Source organism: Oncorhynchus tshawytscha, linkage group LG11 (genome assembly GCF_018296145.1).
Source record: "Oncorhynchus tshawytscha isolate Ot180627B linkage group LG11, Otsh_v2.0, whole genome shotgun sequence".
In the NCBI taxonomy this organism is placed as follows: Eukaryota; Metazoa; Chordata; class Actinopteri; order Salmoniformes; family Salmonidae; genus Oncorhynchus; species Oncorhynchus tshawytscha.
In genome coordinates, this window is record NC_056439.1 from 16,992,936 (window position 1) to 17,012,927 (window position 19,992).

General features: G+C 42.3%; 2 protein-coding genes and 1 non-coding gene across 5 annotated transcripts; 1 reads left to right on the forward strand and 2 right to left on the reverse strand.

Moving 5' to 3' along the window:
• The first annotated feature begins 533 nt into the window (after positions 1–533).
• On the forward strand, positions 534–7,356 carry zbtb24 (zinc finger and BTB domain containing 24). 3 transcript variants are annotated; one of them, XM_024436918.2, is made up of 9 exons: positions 534–619; positions 1,217–1,561; positions 2,999–3,698; positions 3,899–4,066; positions 4,259–4,426; positions 4,510–4,591; positions 4,856–5,120; positions 5,316–5,573; positions 5,901–7,356. In XM_024436918.2, exons 2-9 carry the CDS (start codon positions 1,265–1,267, stop codon positions 6,384–6,386), a joined length of 2,424 nt encoding a protein of 807 aa, XP_024292686.1. In that variant the 5' UTR covers positions 534–619; positions 1,217–1,264; the 3' UTR covers positions 6,387–7,356. The 3 variants fall into 3 exon arrangements, with proteins under 3 accessions (XP_024292686.1, XP_024292687.1, XP_024292685.1); XM_024436919.1 differs by lacking the exon at positions 534–619 and adding an exon at positions 626–1,075; XM_024436917.1 differs by lacking the exon at positions 534–619 and having other exon boundaries at positions 626–1,561.
• Positions 7,357–11,687: 4,331 nt separating this feature from the next.
• trnal-uaa lies at positions 11,688–11,770 on the reverse strand. Its single transcript has one exon. It is a non-coding gene; the product is annotated as a tRNA-Leu (tRNA).
• Positions 11,771–14,668: 2,898 nt separating this feature from the next.
• On the reverse strand, positions 14,669–18,927 carry LOC112261520 (syntaxin-11). The gene is made up of 2 exons (XM_024436920.2): positions 18,774–18,927; positions 14,669–16,430 (listed from the first exon to the last, which is right to left on the reverse strand). The coding sequence occupies exon 2, from the start codon at positions 16,423–16,425 to the stop codon at positions 15,544–15,546; it is 882 nt and encodes a 293-aa protein (XP_024292688.1). The 5' UTR covers positions 16,426–16,430; positions 18,774–18,927; the 3' UTR covers positions 14,669–15,543.
• Between the last annotated feature and the right edge of the window lie 1,065 nt (positions 18,928–19,992).

Consider the following 19,992-nt stretch of genomic DNA (forward strand, 5'->3'; position numbering starts at 1 on the left):
TTATGATCCATAACACAACTTCTCCAGAAAATTGTTAACCTCGCACAGCCTGCAGATAGGTCATCAACTCATGTATTACTCTGTATAATGAACACCCGAATCATTGCATAGAATTGCTGCTCTTTATACGCCTCTGGTGGGACGCTCTGACAGTGCAGGGGGAAAGTCCTGAAAAGAAACCAGAGATCCTATTTTTAGTTTTGAAGCATTTATTTTGTTGATCAAAAAAATCTGTTAAATAACGCTAGGATACTGACCAATGATTTATATGTACATCATTGATACTGGAAGAAAGTCTCACAAGCTTTTTCCAGTTGACCTTTGTCAGACAACAGGCATGACTAGAGTCTGGAGATCGATAAAGATTCGCCTCAACAACATGTGTAATAATCATGTGAAAGAGTCGACCACCGAGGTATAATAATGACTATTTGACTCCCATTAACAAACATTTTCTTGATCCTGGCCACAGATATAACAACACCGTGGATAGATTAATGCAGTGAAAAATTATACCAACCAAAGCTTATAAAGATCGTGGATTCAAACTGCGAGAAACATGAAACACTCGTGAACAACCTCCACATCTCGCGATAATCTGAATAACTGCGAAGAGACGGTAAGGTCCTGAAAGCTTGATATCTTTTTTATAAGGCATTGCAGTGTTTGCAGCAATCATAGAAATGCTGAGAAAGTTTATTCGTCTCTTTATTGAACATTGTTGTTTTGTTTAGATTTTGGGTTCCACTTGCAGTGCATTCATTGTGTATAATGTAGAAAGCTTTTACATGGCGCCCGCCGGTGTTGTGACGCTGTTTTGAAACGATGCAAAAATGTATGCGCACACTTCCCTGTGACTTAGTGACCAGTGATCGCTAAATTGCTCTGTCCTATGGCTCTTCAACAGTTCTTACTAAGGTTTCAAACAGCTGTTGATCGACGAAATATCGCAACAACAAAAAAGAGATAAATATGTTCTATAGTGAGAGCCTGGAGCACTCATTGTTCTGTAGGCTGCAGTAGCAAATTCTGTGTGAAGTCAAGAGCCCTGAAAAGTTGGATGGATGGGCTATAGGTACATTTCAAGCAGTCTCACAATTATGAAGTGTGAATTATAATGATCACGCCACAGCTTTGCGCCAATCAACATATTCCATACAATTTATTGCACTGTATTAGGCCTATTTCTTTCCAATTATGTTTCACTTTGTTGCAGGTGGTGAGTTTTGGTCAGAATCATACTTCACAATCCATCCTCAAGAAAATGTCAGAGAAGACCCTAATCACACCCACCTCTCACACAGCCATTCATTCAACAACACACAAGGACACCATCCTCTGCAAATTTGACAAGCTGAGAAAGCGAGAGCTTCTGTGTGACATCACCCTTATCGTAGAAGATGTGCACTTCAAAGCACATAAGGCCCTGTTGGCCGCCAGCAGTGACTACTTCTCCCTCATGTTCACTGCTGAGGAGCAGATCAGCCAGTCTACCTACAGGCTGGACGGCATGGCGGCGGAGACCTTTGGAGCTGTATTAGAGTTCATCTATAGTGCCCAGGTATCTAGGGGTGGAAATGGGGGTAATGGAAACTGGGTTTCGTGGAGTGAAATTCCAGGGGAAAACGAAAATAATTTTGCATTTTACATCCAGTGGGAAGAAAAGTATGTGATCCCTTTAGAATTACCTGGATTTCTGCATAAATTGGTCATACAATTGGATCTGATCTTCATCTAAGTCTCGACAATAGACAAACACAGTTTGCTTAAACTAATAACACACAAACAATTATAATTTTTCATGTCTTTATTGAACACATTGTGTAACATTTCCCAACCTGCACTGTGAATGTTATGTGAACCCTTTGATTTATTAATAACAGGTTGACCCTCCTTTGGCAATAACCTCAACCCAACGTTTTCTGTAGTTGCGGATCATTTTTCCGTCGATGATAGCATGCTGTTCAGGCCCTGAGGCAGCAATGCAGCCCCAAACCATGATGCTCCCTCCATCATAGTTTACAGTTGGGATGAGGTTTTGATGTTGGTGTGCTGTGCCTTTTTTTCTCCACACATAGTGTTGTGTGTTCCTTCCAAACAACTCAACTTCAGTTTAATCTGTCCACAGAATATTTTGCCAGTAGCGCTGCCGAACATCCAGGTGCTATTTTGTGAACTTCAAACATACAGCAGTGGCTTCTTCCATGGTGCCCTTCCATGATCACCAATCTTGTTTAGTGTTTTACATATCGCACACTCGTGAACAGAGATGTTAGTATGTTCCAGAGATTTCTGTAAGTCTTTAGCTGACACTCTAGGATTCTTCTTCACCTCATTGAGCGTTCTGCGCTGTGCTCGTGCAGTCATCTTTGCAGGACAGCCACGCCTAGGAAGAGTAGCAACAGCTGAAATTTCTCAATTTATAGGCAATTTGTATAATCGTGGACTGACTTTTAGAGATACTTTTGTAACCCTTTCCAGCTTTATACAAGGCAACAAATCTTAATCTTAGGTCTTCTGAGATCTCTTTTGTTTGAGGCATGGCTCACATCAGGCAATGCTTCTTGTGAATAGCAAACTCAAATCTTGTGAGGGTTTTTAATGGGGCAGGGCAGCTCTAACCAAAATCTCCAATTTCGTCTCATTGATTCGACTTCTCCTTTTGGAGAAGTAATTAGCCTAGGGGTTCACATACTTTTTTCAACTTACACTGTGAATGTTTAAATTATGTATTCAATATAGACAAAAAATAATAACACACACATTATTGTATTTTAAGCACACTGAGTTTGTCTATTGTTGTGATGAAGATCAGATCAAATTTTATGTCAAATTTATGCAGAATTCCAGGTAATTCCAAAGGGTTCACATAGTTTTTCTTGCCACTGTAAATGTGCATTTTACATTGAAATCAAGGAGTGTGCTCATTTTGACGTGCACTGAAAATTAAAGGATCTTGCATCCAAGAATGATTTTTCTTCTATTTCTATCCCTCCAGGTATCTGTGGAGGAGAGTGTTACCGAGCAGCTACTAGACCTGGCCAGACTCCTAGAGGTTAGTGACCTTGTGAAAGCTCACGCGGACCATAACCTGAACATTACCTATCCAGGTGTAGAGGGGAGGGGCCTTAGTAACATCACCTGTCCTGGTTTCGAGGTGAGACCGGAAGTGAACACAGACAGCGGAGAAGGTAAAGGACTGGGAGAAGGGACATCGTCAGCGATGCAGCCGAAACGGAAAAGGGGTCGTCCCAGGAAGAATGAAGTGGACATGTCGGTGAAGCCGTTGGAAGAGTCCAATAAACAGGAAGTAAGAAGTGATATCATCAATATCCAGGATGCAGCCAATGAAAAGCAGCAGGTTACAGTCGATGGTGTCACAGTAGACTGTGTAGACCCTGAAGAATGTCTGGTTGAGTCACATGATAAACTGGATTCTCCAATAAGAGACTCTGATGATGCAGACTATGATCCTAGATCAGCCCGTACTAGGCGGCAGAGTAAGAGGAAGATCAGACCGCCGGTGAAATTTAAGGGCTACAGGGTGGGTGACCGGGATGACACTACGTCTGAATGCAGAGAACCAGGGAAGAGGGGCAGGAAGAGAAAATACCCCAACACAGAGGCACGGTGTGAAGACTGTGGGAAAGTGTTCAAAAACCACCTGTTCTTAAAGATACATCAAAGGACTCATACAGGTGAGGCCTGGGACCTCTACTACTTCCAGGATTGTTTTTATTGGCTAATTTCATTTCATTATAGACAGAATTACTAGAACACATTTATTTCTGACAGGTTCCTCACAGGCGAGGCCTGTGACTATATCCCTCCAATTTAGATTAAAGCATATTATTTCATAGGCCTGAGTGAAAATAATGTTTTAAAATGTTCCCACCAGGTGAAAAGCCTTTCAAGTGTTTTGCGTGTGGGAAGAGTTTCACACAGAAGCACACCCTCCTGGTTCACCAGCGGATGCACACTGGAGAGAAACCCTTCGTCTGTACCGTCTGCTCGAAAGCCCTGTCCACCAAACACTCACTAGTGGATCACATGAACTTACACACAGGTTGCCTACTTGACTGACTTCTAGCGAGTGATAATGGTTTAGTGCATTTCTTGGGGTATACAACTTCAATCAAAACGTATATAAATTGTATCCCTTTTCAATTCGGCTTTCATATTCGGAATAACTCAAAAGTACAAGTTTTGCCTTTAATTAATTGTACTTGGACTCTTATTCTCTCTTTTTAAATCCTAGAGGAGAAAACATTCAGCTGTGACAAATGTGAAAAGACGTTCAGCCAGAAGAGACAACTAAAGAGCCATCACAGGGTCCATACGGGTAAATCTTTACCAGAATGTGCGCACTGTCAACGTAGGTTCATGGATGCAGCTCAACTGAAGAAGCACATGAGAACTCACACAGGTAGAGTGAGACGAGGTTTAACTTCTGCAAATTCTAGTGTGTTACTATGTAATAAGTTGTTGCTGTTGCTGATCTCGTGACAGGTGAGAAGCCTTTCACCTGTGAGATCTGTGGAAAGTGTTTTACAGCCAAGAGCACACTGCAGACGCACATCAGGATTCACAGGTGAGATATGACTCATACAAGGTTGAGCTATTCCACCATGTCTTGTCATAGAAAGAATTTATACCAATCCTGAGAGAAAAACATGTTTATTTAATTTATTTTCATACAAAAAATATGATGCAATTTATGTGCATGTGAGGATCACAAACACAAAAGGGGCTTATAACGAATGTGTTCTACACACGAAGACTCCACAACAAACATGAATGAAAATGTGATCCAGTCCACATCCATTTACCAGTGTGAACGTGTTTGTATTTCCAGAGGAGAGAAGCCATATGTCTGCAACGTCTGCAACAAGTCATTCTCTGATGCCAGTGCCAGGCGCCGTCACGTCGCCTCCCATACCGGAAAGAAGCCATTTACCTGCTCCTTTTGCAACCTATCCTTCGCTCGCCTGGACAACTTGAAGACCCACACCAAAACCCACAACAAGGAGAGCGTAGTCACCATCACCACCGAGGAGACCCAGTGCGGGGCTGGGGTGGTGGAAGAGGAGGCTGGGGTCACCACAGGGTCAACGGAGGAGGTAAGAGTTAGGACATTTTTTTTTTTAGTGCCACACCACAATATTACAGTCTTAATTGACAATACAAATGACAGATTTCAAAACCACACTATGGTCCACTCAGAGCTTTGTGACACTGCAGGCAGTCATCGTAGGCAGCCTTCGTGAAGTATGTCATTGATATCAGCTACAACACATGACATCATCTATACACAGGTACGCAGCATCCTACAGCTCCAGCAGTACCAGCTACCTGGTCACCCAGAGCAGGAGATACAGCTGGTTGTGACTGGAGATGTGGATAATCTCAACAACCTCAACTTTGTGCCCAGTCACTGTGGGCATGATCAGGGCATCAGCATTATTACCACAACAGAGGGTGGGGTCTCTGAGGCGGCAGACCAGGCCCACTCCAGACTGACCCTCCTCACTCAGCCGTCAGGACACATGCAAAACGTGGCCTTGGTCACGCAGGTAAAGTGAGCCAATAATGGTCTTTTCCCAAATGGCACCCTATTCCCTATACTGCACTACTATTGACTAGGGCCTGTCGGGAATAGGTTGCCATTTGGGACACAGACAATATATTGTACAGTCCCTTGCTTTTTTGGACACACCAGCCATCAGTACTCAGGTCTGTGTGTGTTGATGTACAGTATGTCTATGTATCTGTATTGTCCTATGCTTGTCCAATGCTGGGTTTCCCCTCTAGGGCTCAATAAAGGGCTAGGACCTTGTCCTTTTGGTTTTTTGAATGGCACGTTAAATCCAAATTATTATTATTATTATTTTTCAATTCAGGGCAGCGTGGACCATCACAACCAGCAGATCCAGACTATCAGCGTGCTGCAGGACGGACACATGACCAACGGGGTTGGGGTCGCAGGGCAGCCTGAACAGATGCATGTCATCACTCTATCCAAGGAGGACATGGAGCACCTTCAGGCTCACCACGGGCCGCCCCAGCCCCTGCACATAGAACCCAGGCCTGGCTCCCTCCCTGGCCCTGGCTCTGTACAGCAGCTCCATGTCATGCACCAGCAGCAGCAGCACCAGACCCTCTCTCAGCTGGCTGTGACCCAGGACCAGAGCACCATACTGGGGCAGATGAGCAGAGAGCAGCAGGGTCAGGCCCAGGCTATCCACATCAACAGCCAGAGCAGCCAGCCCATCTCAATCAGTCAGACCAGTGAACAGATCCCAAGCCACCATATCCAGGGCCAGACCTTCCAGATACAGGCTGGTACTGTCTCCTACCTCTACACCACCAGCCTAGCCCCGCCATAGGCCCTGCACAACTGACTGAAGGACTGGAGAACCAATCTGCCCTAACAGAACTGACTGAATGGGCGGGAACTGTCTCCTAGCTCTACACCACCAGTCTAGCCCAGCCATAGGCTTGATACATGGCCGTAAACGCCGCAAAGGAGTCAACAGCCATGTGTCAGGACCAGCCCAGCCATAGACTGTATGTGCACAGCAGAATTGACTGAGGAACCAGTCTGGCCCAACACAATTGACTTTGCCTTAGTTCACACTCAGGTTGGACAATGGATGTAAAAATGCATTTGTCACAATGGTTGTAAATTGAATTTAGTTAGCTATGCCAGGATATTGAAATGACAGAGGTAGAGAAAATGTGATTCCAACTAGGTTATTCTGTGTGACACTGACATCTTCTGGCTGACGTGATATAAAAGCTCTGAGCCAATAGCTATTCTTTCAGGCTACAATAAAAGGGTTATTTCGAAGCAGATAAAAGCTATTATTTGCATGTCAAGTCACAATGTAAAAAAAAAAAAATGAAATGCATATTTATATTGTGAGGTGGAACAAATGCATTGTTTATATTATGAAGGTAACATACTGCCATTTGTGGTGCTGCAAGAGCAAGGCGAGAGTGGAAAGTATTGATGAGGCGAGGGATATTGTCGGTGTCTGCGTGCTCTTTCGTTAGTTGTGTTTTTATTCATTTATTTCTGGTACCCTCCTACCTGAGAGGAATGAGGCCTGTGTGGTGTTGCACAGTTAAAATTGCAAACCCACATGCTGTAAGTCCTCTGCTCTACCTAAGTGTTTTAATGGGCTGCTGTGGGTAATACTAATACAGAAATAACCGTTGTACATGTATTTTTCTCCTCTTTACTGCTTTAAGGCTTTTTATGCCATTGTTTACCACTTCAGTGTCCTTAAATCTGTGGTTTTGAAGCATATAAAACATTTTGTTTCACTCTATTAAATATCACACAATACTTTACAAGGGTGTCTGTGATGATTCTTATGTTTGCTTGTCCACTATCTCTCCTGGTAAATTAAGTTTTATATGTATAATTCCACAACTTTTTTTTTTTTAAAGGGTAGTTGTCATTTACAGGTAATAGTCTATCCCAAAACGAATGACTGTTTCACATGTACAAAATAATACATTATCTTAGCAAATATTTAAAAAGACAACCTAAAACACTCAGTGGCTGACTCTATATTTAAAAACATTTTTTTAAACAATACATTATATTATAAACCTAAATCAATCACATCCACCATAAAGAAACAGGATGAAAAAAGTGTTTATGTATTTATTTTAGATGCAGCAATTGTTCACGAAGCAATCATTGGCTGATTTGGTGAAGTTGTGGTAGAGCAAAGCTGTTTTCCCCTCCTTCATCCATGGTGCTCGTTCAATGTTGACATTTGGAGAGTCCTGTGAACATCAACTGTCATGAACTTGTCATTCTGAACAGCACCATCTTCCATATTGACAATCTCGACATATTGGCATAATATGAAATCTGATGGGCAACAGCAGCACCCCCATAACCTCCATAGAGTCTAAAGATATGTTCAACAACAACAAAAAATCAGTCAAGCATGTTGCTATGTGTACAATCTGTTATTGACAAAAAGGGAATATTAATCAAATATAAAGAAAACTTTATTGTTCCATGTACAATAGATTGAGGAGTGTTTATTAGGAAAGTGGTGGTGGATTGCATGTGGATGGTAGTCATGGATAATGATGGATGTTTGTCATCCTGCAGTCGGAACGGAAGCATGACCAGGGGCTCAGGTCCTCTGGGAGATGAGACAAAGAAAAGAGGGGGGCTGATAGTGGGAGCATGCCTAAGATCACACATTTCACCAGGGCCCATATTCACAAAGCATCCAATGCTGCTTTTTCGACTAACATCAGTGTTACACTAGTGTATACACCCTTTTGTTATACTAGTGAAATTGTTTCCATAGCTAGGGCTGTGAGGACTTGTGAAGAGCAGAATCAACAGCCTCTGCATAATCAAAACAGTTGCTTCGTGAGAAGAGAAGATAATATTCACAGTTAGCCAATGTTATGTAAATGCCAGCTGAAAAGTACCAGTGGCCTGGCTTTGGCCCCAAGTGAGAGCAGGCCTGCCGGAGCCATGGCCCAGTGGGACACGGGTGCCAGACCGAGTAGACGGAAACAGAAAAGTCTGAGCCTTTTGGGTAAAACACAGAGGTAAATCCTGCAATCAAACGGGCTAAACATCAGTACAGAGACAAAGTGGAGTCGCAATTCAACGGCTCAGACACAAGACAAATGTGGCAGGGTCTACAGACAATCACGGATTACAACGGGAAAACCAGCCATGTCGTGGACACCGACGTCGTGCTTCTGGACAAGCTAAACACCTTTTCCCCCTTTGAGGATAACACAGTGCCACCGACGCCGTCCGCTCCCAAGGACTGTGGGCTCTCGTTCTCTGTGGCCGACTTGAGTAAGACGTTTACGCGTGTTAACACTTGCAAGGCTGCTGCCCCAGACGGTATCCCTAGCCGCGTCCTTAGAGCATGCACAGACCAGCTGGCTGGAGTGTTTACAGACATATTCAATCTCTCCCTATCCTAGTCTGCTGTCCCCACTTGCTTCAAGATGTCCTGTACCCAAGAAAGCAAAGGTAACTGAACTGAATGACTATCGCCCCGTAGCACTCACTTCTGTCATCATGAAGTGTTTTGAGAGGCTAGTTAAGGATCATATCACCTCCATCTTACCTGACACCCTAGACCCACTTCAGTTTGCATACCGCTCCAATAGATCCACAGATCTATCTGCCATTTCACTGTACACTGCCCTATCCCATCTGGACAAGAGGCATACCTATGTAAGAATGCTGTTCATTGACTATAGCTCAGCCTTCAACCCCATAGTACCATCCAAGCTCATCATTAAGCTTGAGGCACTGGGTCTGAACCCAGCACTGTGCAACTGGGTCCTGGACTTCCTGAGGGGCCACCCCCAGGTGGTGAAGGTAGGAAACAACAACTGCACTACACTGATCCTCAACACAGGGGCTCCTCATGGGTGCGTGCTCAGCCCCCTCCTGTACTCCCTGTTCACCCATGACTGCGTGGCCACGCACGCCTCTAACTTAATCATCAAGTTTGCAGACGACACAACAGCCTGATTACCGACAATGACGAGACAGCCTACAGAGTGGAGGTGAGGGCCCTGGAGTGGTGCCAGGAAAATAACCTCTCCCTCAACGTCAACAAAACAAAGGAGCTGATCGTGGACTTAAGAAGACAACAGAGCGAGCATGCCCCTATTCACATCGACGGGACCGCAGTGGAGAAGGTGAAAAGCTTCAAGCTTCTCAGCATAATCATCACTGACAATCTGAAATGGTTCACCCACACAGACAGTGTGGTGAAGAAGGCACAACAGAGCCTCATTAACCTCAGGAGGCTAAAGAAATTTGTCTTAGCCCCTAAGACCCTCACAAACCTTTACAGATATACAATTGAGAGCATCCTATCGGGCTGTATCCCCGCCTGGTACGGCAACTACACTGCCCGCAACCGTAGGGCTCTCCAGAGGGTGGTGCGGTCTGCACAACGCATCACCGGGGGCACACTGCCTGCCCTCCAGGACACCTACAGTCACTGATATCACAGGAAGGCCAAAAAGATCATCAAGGACATCAACCACCCGAGCCACCTCCTCACATTTGCTTTGCTAAAATCACCAGCTACAATAAATGTGGCCTCAGGATATGTGGTTTCCAGTTTGCACAAAGTCCAGTGTAGTTCCTTGAGTGAGGGATGTCTTAGTATCAGCTTGAGGGGGAATATACACAGCTGTGACTATAACTGGAGATAATTCTCTTGGGAGGTAATATTGTCGATTGTGAGGTATTCTAGATCGGGTGAACAAAATGACTTAGTTTCTGGACGTTATCACAATCACACCATGAGTAGTTAATCATAAAACATACACTAACGCCTTTATTCTTCCCAGAGAGTTCAATATTCCTGTCTGGGCGATGTACTGAGAACCCAGCTGGCTGTATGGACGGGGACAGTATATCCGGAGAGAGCTATGATTCCGTGAAACAGAGTATGTTACAGTCCCTGATGTCTCTCTGGAAGGAGATCCTCGCCCTGAGCTCATCTACTTTATTGTCCAGAGACTGAACATTCGCGAGTGAAATATACTCGGAAGTGGTGGATGGAGTGCACACCTCCTGAATCGGACTAGAAGTCCACTCCGAATAACTATTATCCGCTGGCGGCATCTTGGCATCTCTGGGATAAGTTCAATTGCCCTGGGGGGCAAGAACAAAGGATCCAATTCGGGAAAGTCGTATTCCTGGTCGTAAATGCTGGGGAGTTATCGCCGCTCAGATATCCAAAAGTTCTTTCCAGCTGTATGTAATAACACAAAAAAAACGTTCTGGGCTAATAATGTAAGAAATAATACACAAAAAATATATATACTTCAAAGGAGCTAGCAGCAGGACTGCCATGTCTGTCAGCGACAGGCTCTTTCCATTGAATACAGGTGGTTGACTTCAACAACCTTCATCAAATATTTAAAAAAGGATTACAATAATGATTACAATACTAATTTATCTACAAATATAAAGAAATGGTAGGCGGGAGCTAAACAACCTGCCATGAGGCTTTGTGGACAACGACTCCCATTGTTAGGGTCAGTATATGCATCAACTTTGGTTTTACTATGTTTTACTCAGACCAAAATCTGTATGGAGATTCATGAGAGAGGCTCGAATTTGGTCAACAAAAAATGTAATCGGTAATAATTTGATCTAATAGCAGTTTCATAATGTTTAGGTTATTCTGAAGTCACTGATGCACGTGGCATTTTGGCAACTTTGAAAAAACAACTTTATATCTGAGTTGTGCCTGTCGTCATAGAGATAGATAGAGGACTAGATTGATATAACCTTTTTAAGGGACAATGCCATGGTGGGCTTTCACCATTTTTGTTTTGGGAGACTCATTCAGCCTCAATGGCGCTGCCCATGCTGTCACAGATACGACAATAGCACGGATACAAAGATGAGTTCTCTATCTAATCTCTATGTCCTGTTGTTCGCGTATCTGCCCTCTCGTTGGCTAGAATGTTCCCACCTGATCTCCGCCTGCCTTCCATCTTTGAGGACATGTATTTCAATTGTTATTCCGGTCACTTGACAATATAATGTACAGTGGTAGCGCTGTAACTATTTCAGGTTGTGAATACATTTTCCGCATATCTTTAGTAGTATTGACATTCCTTTGTTCTATTAACAAAAGAAGTGCGCTGATTACCAGGAGTGGGGTTCGAACCCACGCGGACATATGTCCATTGGATCTTAAGTCCAACGCCTTAACCACTCGGCCATCCTGGTTGGCGTCGAAATGAGGGCCAATAACAGATCATGGATATCAATATATAGTGAAGAGGTTAATCATTTTCTTGCATGTTACTCGCAAAAATGTAACATTCCAATGTAAAAAAAAACAACAATCTTAATAAAACGGCATTATATGTCGTTGCAGCGGGTGCTACTGTGATTAGCAAAGCAGATAGCTGCTCTGACATTCTATTGTAACGATTTTGCGAGACTACTGTCGATTGACCATAATGACTTCAGGCTGATCAACAGATACAAATCAAACGCTTGACAATGTGTTCTATCAAATCAATACATTTCCTTGATGACGATACGGTATAAATTGGGCAGTCAATTGTACAGTTATTTGAAAGATGTGCTTTGTATTATTTTCCCTTGATGTCTATAGGCAAACATTTCATTGGGGAGAACAGTGTGACCAGAGTAAAAGTATAGATAAATGAACACAAAGTTACTAATGTAAAAGTTAGTCACCCAGTAAAATACTACTTGAATACAAGTCGAAAAGAATTGGTTCTAAATGTATTTAAGTATCAAAAGTAAATGTAATTGCTAAAATATACTTAAGTATCAAAAGTATAAATAATTTCAAATCATATTAAGCAAAGCAGATGGCACAATTTTCTTGTTTTTAAAATGTACAGATTGGTATAGGCACACCAACACTCAGACATAATTGACAAATTATGCACTTGTGTTTAGTAAATCCGTCAGATCAGAGGCAGTCGGGATGACCACGTGCTCTCTTGATAAGTGCCTGCTGCAGCTGCATTGGTATAGGCAAAGCTTGATTGCCCAATGACCGACCATATGCCGCAAACTTCCTGTAGCCTAAGTGATTGACTCACATTCTAAAACATCGGGCACATTGAATAATATTTAATATAATTTAGTGTTCTACCTTCTATACTGTAGGTTGAGGCTCAATTATGTAATACCAACTGACTTGTGGAAGTATGCCTATATAGTTTGCACATCCAATCCTTTCAGATCGACACAGCAGGATCATTAGATATCTTCCGGGAAGGGGCAGTGGTCGATTTAGGATTGGGCGATTGTCAAACAGCGATAGGTACCTCACTTGCTGGTGGGGTTATGGAGCACAGACGTTGAAAGTTAGCCTACATGTCACAGCAATCTGATGAGCATTCTGTGAGTCTGTTTTTGACTCATGCTGGACACTAAAAATAGCAATGGTTTCTTGGATATCTGCATGTGATGTGTTCTATATAATGGAAATATCAAGGTACATTCTTGTTTTCTCAACAATGTAAAAATCCAGTTGAGTCATTTTGAGGTTGCTTTCAGTTGCAATATCAGTCCATGTAGCAATAACAGTTGTCTCCACGAAAAGAACTCAAAAGTATCACAATTATGAGTTTAGAATGAAGCATCATGATCAAGTAATTGTGTACATCAAAAATGGATGCTCAAATGAAACACAAAGGGCCATTCTACAGCATTTGTATTCATTAAAAAAATCACAATATCCTGTCATAAAACACAAGTCATGTAAAATCAAACATTCAATACAGCAGAACGTTATAGGACAAGTGGGAGAAGTAAGCATTTGAACTGCACTCAAGTAAACATTGTTGATTGACTAATCAAGTATTCCTTTAACTGCCAGCCTGGAGCATTGAACAAGTGTTTTCTTTTTACATTAAAAGAAATGGAACACCCCATATCACACAAACATACCACTGAGTGTACAAAACATTAGGAACACCTGCTCTTTCCATGACAGACTGACCAGGTGAATCAGTTGAAAGCTCTGATCCCTTATTGATGCCACCTGTTAAATCCACTTCAATCAGTGTAGATGAAGGGGAGGAGACAGGTTAAAGAAGGATGTTTAAACCTGGAAATATGGATTGTGTATGTATGCCATTCAGATGGTGAATGGGCAAGACAAAATATTGAAGTGCCTTTCAGTTGGAAATGGTAGTAGGTTCAACTCAATATGAAGGTGTTCTTAATATTTTGTACACTCAGTGTACATTGGAACACCCATACTGTACATCTGAAAATATTCAGGATCAAGTACATACTTGTGTAAACAACTGCAAATGGATTAATTCTACTTCTTTAAATATATTGTCATGTCCATGAAAACACTTTTGAGAGGATCTTGACTTGAGATAAAACAATAAAACTATCGGTCTCTATCTGTCTCACTTGTTGCAGCATGGGAAACAGCAACAGAACAACTTCCTACAGGGGTTGTTCTTCTTGTACTTCACCGCCAGCTTGATCTGAGCCTGGGCCTTGCCCACAAAGTCTGTTGTTGCAACTACGTTGGCCTCTATGTTTTCCACCATGGCCCCCTGTTCCTCCACCAGCAGAGCCATCTGGAAGAACAGCTCATGGATGTCCATATAGTGGAAGTATTACTATATCGTTTATGCATCCAATCATTTCAGATCTACACAGCGGGATCATTAGATATATGTGGGGAAGGAGCAGTGAGTGGTGGATTTAGGATTGGGCGATTGTCGAAACAGAGAGATAGGTACCTCACTTGCTGGTGGGTTTATGGAACACAGACGTTGAAAGTTAGCCTTACATGTCACAGCAATCTGATGAGAATTTTCTGAGTCTGTTTTTGACTCACGATGGACACTAAAAAAAGCAATGGACTCTTGGATATCTGCATGTGATGTGCACTATACAATGGAAAAATTGAGGCACATTCTTGTTTTCTTCACAATGTAAAATCCTGTTGAGTCATTTTGAGGTTGCCTTCAGTTGCAATATCAGTCAGTGTAGCAATAACGGTTGCGTCTCCAAGAAAAGAAACTCAAATGTATCACAATTATGCGTTTAGAATGACGCATCATGATTAAGTAATTGTGTACATCAAAAAATAGATGCTCAAATGAAACACAAAGGGCCATTCTACAGCGTTTGTATTAATAAAAATCACAATATCCTGTCATAAAACATAAATAAAATAAAAAATGGACAAATAATCAAACATTCAATACAGCTGAAGGTTAAAGGGAATAGTGGAAGAAGGAAACATTTGAACTGCACTCAAGTAAACATTCTTGATTGACTAATCAAGTATTCTTTTAACTGCCAGCCTGGAGCCCCGAACAAATGTTTTATTTTTACAACATTAAAGAAATGGAACACCCCATATCACACTATGGCATGTTAGCTTCAGCAGTTTGTCATCGAGATACTGGGTCTTCTCTCCTAACGCCAGCTTGGCAAGGGTGTTAATGTACAATAAGAGATAGAAATGGCTGCATGACATACAAAATGGCACCCTCGTTCAAACTGCAGAAATCATTTTAAACATACAATGAGTACACAAAACATTAGGAACCCCTGCTCTTTCCATGACAGGTGAAAGCTATGATCCCTTGTTGATGTCACCTGTTAAATCCACTTATATCAGTGTAGATGAAGGGGAGGAGATGGGTTAAAGAATGATTTTTAAGTCTGGAGGCATGGATTGTAAATGTATGCCATTCAGAGGGTGAATGGGCAAGACAAAATACTGAAGTGCCTTTCAGTTGGTAATGGTAGTAGGTTCAACTCAATATTAAGAAGTTGTTCTTAATATTTTGTACACTCAGTGTACATTGGAACACCCATACTGTACATCTGAAAATATTCAGGATCAAGTGCATACTTGTGTAAACAACTGCAAATTGATTAATTCTACTTCTTTAAATACATTGTCATGGCCATGAAAACACTTTTGAGAGGATCTTGACTTGAGATAAAACAATAACACTAATATCGGTCTGTCTGCCTCACTTGTTGCAGCATGGGAAACAGCAACAGAACAACTTCCTACAGGGGTTGTTCTTCTTGTACTTCACCGCCAGCTTGATCTGAGCCTGGGCCTTGCCCACAAAGTCTGTTGTTGCAACTACGTTGGCCTCTATGTTGTCCACCATGGCCCCCTGTTCCTCCACCAGCAGAGCCATCTGAAAGAACAGCTCATGGATGTCCTTGATCCGACTCTCCAGCTCAACCAGCTCCTTGTGCCGGTTCTCGATCTCCGTAAGCGCTGATCGCGCCGTCCGCCCGTCCGCCAGGAGGTTGTCGGAGAACACGTTCCACTTTCCCGTCTCGACCATCTCCTCAATCTGATCTCCGGTCACCTCCTTGCCCATTATCTTTGCCTGGCGCTGGATCCGGGTCTTGCAGTTCTCCCTCTGGCCCATCTCTGCTTGGTTGTACTCAGACATGGCCTCGTGGAAGGCCCCGGTGAGAGAAACATACTGTGAGCGCACCATGCGGACCAGAGCAGAATGGGCACCATGCTCTTCTTCCAGCTCTTTGTGCTGCATGCTGATCTTCTCCAGCCGTGTGTAGATGCCCTCCCCCCGGGTCTTGATGCCCTTGGCCAGGGCATTGGAGTCTCGTTTGATGGAGCTGATCCTCCGGACAGAGGTGAGGAATCGGGAGTTCTGCTTGCCCAGGCACTTCACATCAACCTGGAGCAGAGCGATCTCCTTCCTGATTGACTGGACCTCTCTGAAGATGCTGTCCATCATGTATTCGCCTTCGAACACCACTGTCTGGTGCTCCAGCTGTTTCTCGTCATCAGTGCCCCGACCCTGACCTCCGTCGTCCATGTCTGAAGAAGCGGGGGCCACCCCCTTCAGGTCAACCAGTCTGTCTCTCATCCTACCTGGAATGGGAGGGAAATATTGAGGGTTACTAAATGATCTCCTTATCATCTCCTCTCTTTCATCCTACTTACTGTATATTGTAGAGCAGAATCCTGCTAGAGCAGTGCAGTTTTCATTCTTTATGGTTATTCAAGAAATTTCAGCTATTGATGACTTTTTCATGCATTAAAGAAGTTAGTGAGCTACATAAACTGTATTAAGTGCAGCATATCTGATTTAAACAGATAACAGCCACAAGCCCTCTTTCTATTAAGTCAATTTAAGGCCATTCTATAAGAGGAAATTAAATTACACCTATTAGCGCTGCAGACATACAGGACTATTAAAGGCCCAGTGCACTACTTTTATGAAGGAAATAAATGCTTCAATGTTTTAATTAATATGTTGGGTTTTTTCAGCACCCCCTACATGTTGCGGCTATGGGCGTTGGTGACTTTATTTTTTATAGACATCAGTTATTACATTCTACTTCATTGACTCATAGGACATCTATAACAAAAGTTACGATTTTAACAACAATCTGATCACTAAAAGACATTGACGATCAAATCTGTTTATTTTACTACCCTTTAACACACCTTGAACCTTTACCAAGCATTTAATTATAGGCTTAGGTTATGACTTATCGTCTCTCTGTAATCTCTTTCATGAGGCTACATGTATTTTACTGTTACGGTAGGCTAGACAAGAGAATGCAATATGACAAGTTTCTTTCTGTGCACCAACTGAACACCATGGCAAATGTGTCAAGCCAAAACACAAGCGCACGTACACACCTACTGTACAGTACCAGTCAATCGTTTGGACACACATACTCATTCAAGGGTTTTTCTTTATTTGTACTGTTTTCTACATTGTAGAATAATAGTGAAGACATCAAAACTATGTGATTCTTGTGACTCTTCAAAGTCTCACACTTTGCCATGATGCCAGCTTTGCACACACTTTGCATTCTCTCAACCAGCTTCATGAGGTGGTCACCTGGAATGCATTTCAATTAAGAGGTGTGCCTTGTTAAAAGTTATTTTGTGGAATTTCTTTCCTTCTTAATGCGTTTGAGCCAATCAGTTGTGTTGTGACAAGGTAGGGTTGGTATACAGAAGATAGCCCTATTTGGTAAAATACCAAGTCCATATTATGGCAATAACAGCTCAAATAAGCAAAGAGAAATGACAGTCCATCATTACTTTAAGGCATGAAGGTCAGTCAAAAACAGAAAATGTCAAGAACTTTGAACATTTCTTCCAGTGCAGTCCAAAAACCATCAAGCGCTATGATGAAACTGGCTCTCATGAGGACCACTACAGGAAAGGAAGACCCAGAGTTACCTCTGCTGCAGAGGATAAGTTTATTAGAGTTAACTGCACCTCAGATTGCAACCCAAATAAAATGCTTCACAGAGTTCAAGTGGTCTGATGAGTCCAACCGCCATGTCTTTGTGAGACGCAGAGTATGTGAACGGATGATCTCAGCATGTGTAATTCCCACTGTGAAGCATGGAGGAGGAGGTGTGATGGTGTGGGGGTACTTTGCTGGTGACACTATCTGTAATTTATTTAGAATTCAAGGCACACTTAATCAGCATGGCTACCACAGTATTCTGCAGCGATACACCATCCCATCTGTTTTGCGCAAAGTGGGACTATCATTTGTTTTTCAACAGGACAATGACCCAAAACACACCTCCAGACCGTGTAAGGTCTATTTGACCAAGAAGAGTGATTGAGTGCTGCATCAGATGACCTGGCCTCCACAATCACCCGACCTCAACCCAATTGAGATGTTTTTTTGATGAGATGGACCGCAGAGTGAAGGAAAAGCAGCCAACAAGTGCTCAGCATATGTGGGAACTCCTTCAAAACGGTTGGAAAAGCATTCCTCATGAAGGTGGTTGAGAGAAAGCCAAGAATGTGCAAAGCTGTCATCAAGGCAAAGGGTGGCTACTTTGAAGAATCTCAAATATAAAATATATTTTGATATGTTTAACACTTTTTTGATTACTACATGATTCCATATTTGTTATTTCAAAGTTTTGATGTCTTCACTATTATTCTAAAATGTAGAAAATAGTAAAATAAACCCTTGAATAAGTAGGTGTGCCCAAACTTTTGACTGGTACTGTATATTGGCGACATTGTTTATTGTAACAGAAAACAGGCGCAACATATTACATTTAAGGAATAATTAACATTCAAATGAAATAAAGCAGCTCAAAATTTCACTCGCCCAACAACCCAAACTCAACTTGATGAGCAAAACGCATCTCATCACAACCTAGCGTACAGTAGGCTCAATTAAATAACAGGACTGAAACAACTCCAAACGTAATCAGAAACATTTACCTGATATCGTGCTCCGTAGACTATCCTATAACACCAAAATCATTCAAACAGAACAGACAAATGCTCGAAGAATCATTTCCCCTTTCTGCCCCGTTTAGTCATCTAGCTGTGTCTGCCAGGAACCAGCCCACCACCTACTTTATTGCGTATATTCATTAGTGCAAACTGTAGCAAATCGTAACAAAAATTTCATATTGGGTAAATTCAGATTGAACCCTCCCGTGTCTGCACGTTTGGTTCCGTTTGGTTCCTATTGAATACACCCATGGCAGGGAGTTCCCCATGGCTGCTCTGACTTTTCTCATCCACAACAACAGTGAAGGTGAAAAAGCGGAAGCAAGGACAACAACCACGTTCCCGTTTTCATATTTTAAACTCTTAAAACATTGTTGACATTAATAATTTATATTGTGGTTGTTTTATGTTTCTGGAAACAGAGTTTTAATCAATGTTGTTGTACATTACACTTCTGGTATATTTGAATGACCATGATAGAACATATTGTGCCTATGGGGCAGATTCCGACCTGAGTTAACCGTGCGTAAATGGAACGCAATTCCCGTTTTATGCACTTTTCTCTCTATGCATATTCTGAATTTGAACATAAGCATGAGAACAGTATGGTATTCTGACCTTGATTTAATTCCATGGTACGAATTAATGGCGAGTCGGCGGGGTTTAGCTCCCCTAAATGCAACAAAAGTCTAAATTTGGCGTGTCTTCACATATAATGCTAATTTAGCCATTCTCATATTTCTTTAAAAAGCAGTGGTAAATATATTTTACAGTGGTCAATATGAAAATAAAATATTCCAATGAAACGAACATCTCTCTGTCATGGTTTTAAAAATATATGTGGGAAAGCTGCCCAGCTGGTAGGCCTAGTGCTGAATGTCAGCCTCAGCTGAGCTCCTTTATGTATATTTGTTTGCCAGGCGACCTTGATAAAAAAGGCCATTATTCCAATGAATTATATTGATTGTATCATCGTTTGCTTTAGTCATTCAGCTGTTTAGCGCGCTCATTGCTACGTTGTTCAGGTGCGCGGGTACTGGTGTTATCCGTGCCATCTGTAGCCAGAAGTAGTAGACCATTTATTTATCTTAATTATTTTCTACCTGTTTTCTTTACTGGATCACCTTTGGTATTTGGTATTTATTGGGATCCACATTAGCCGCTGCAAAAGCATCAGCTACTCTTCCTGGGGTCCTTATGAAAC

Coding starts and splice junctions, on each gene's coding strand:
- zbtb24 (XM_024436917.1), top strand. CDS start 1,118: ATGATCACGCCACAGCTTTGCGCCAATCAACATATTCCATACAATTTA. Junction 4,067..4,258: donor TCACATGAACTTACACACAG/GTTGCCTACTTG, acceptor TTTAAATCCTAG/AGGAGAAAACATTCAGCTGT. Junction 5,574..5,900: donor ACGTGGCCTTGGTCACGCAG/GTAAAGTGAGCC, acceptor TTTTCAATTCAG/GGCAGCGTGGACCATCACAA.
- LOC112261520 (XM_024436920.2), bottom strand. CDS start 16,425: ATGAGAGACAGACTGGTTGACCTGAAGGGGGTGGCCCCCGCTTCTTCA.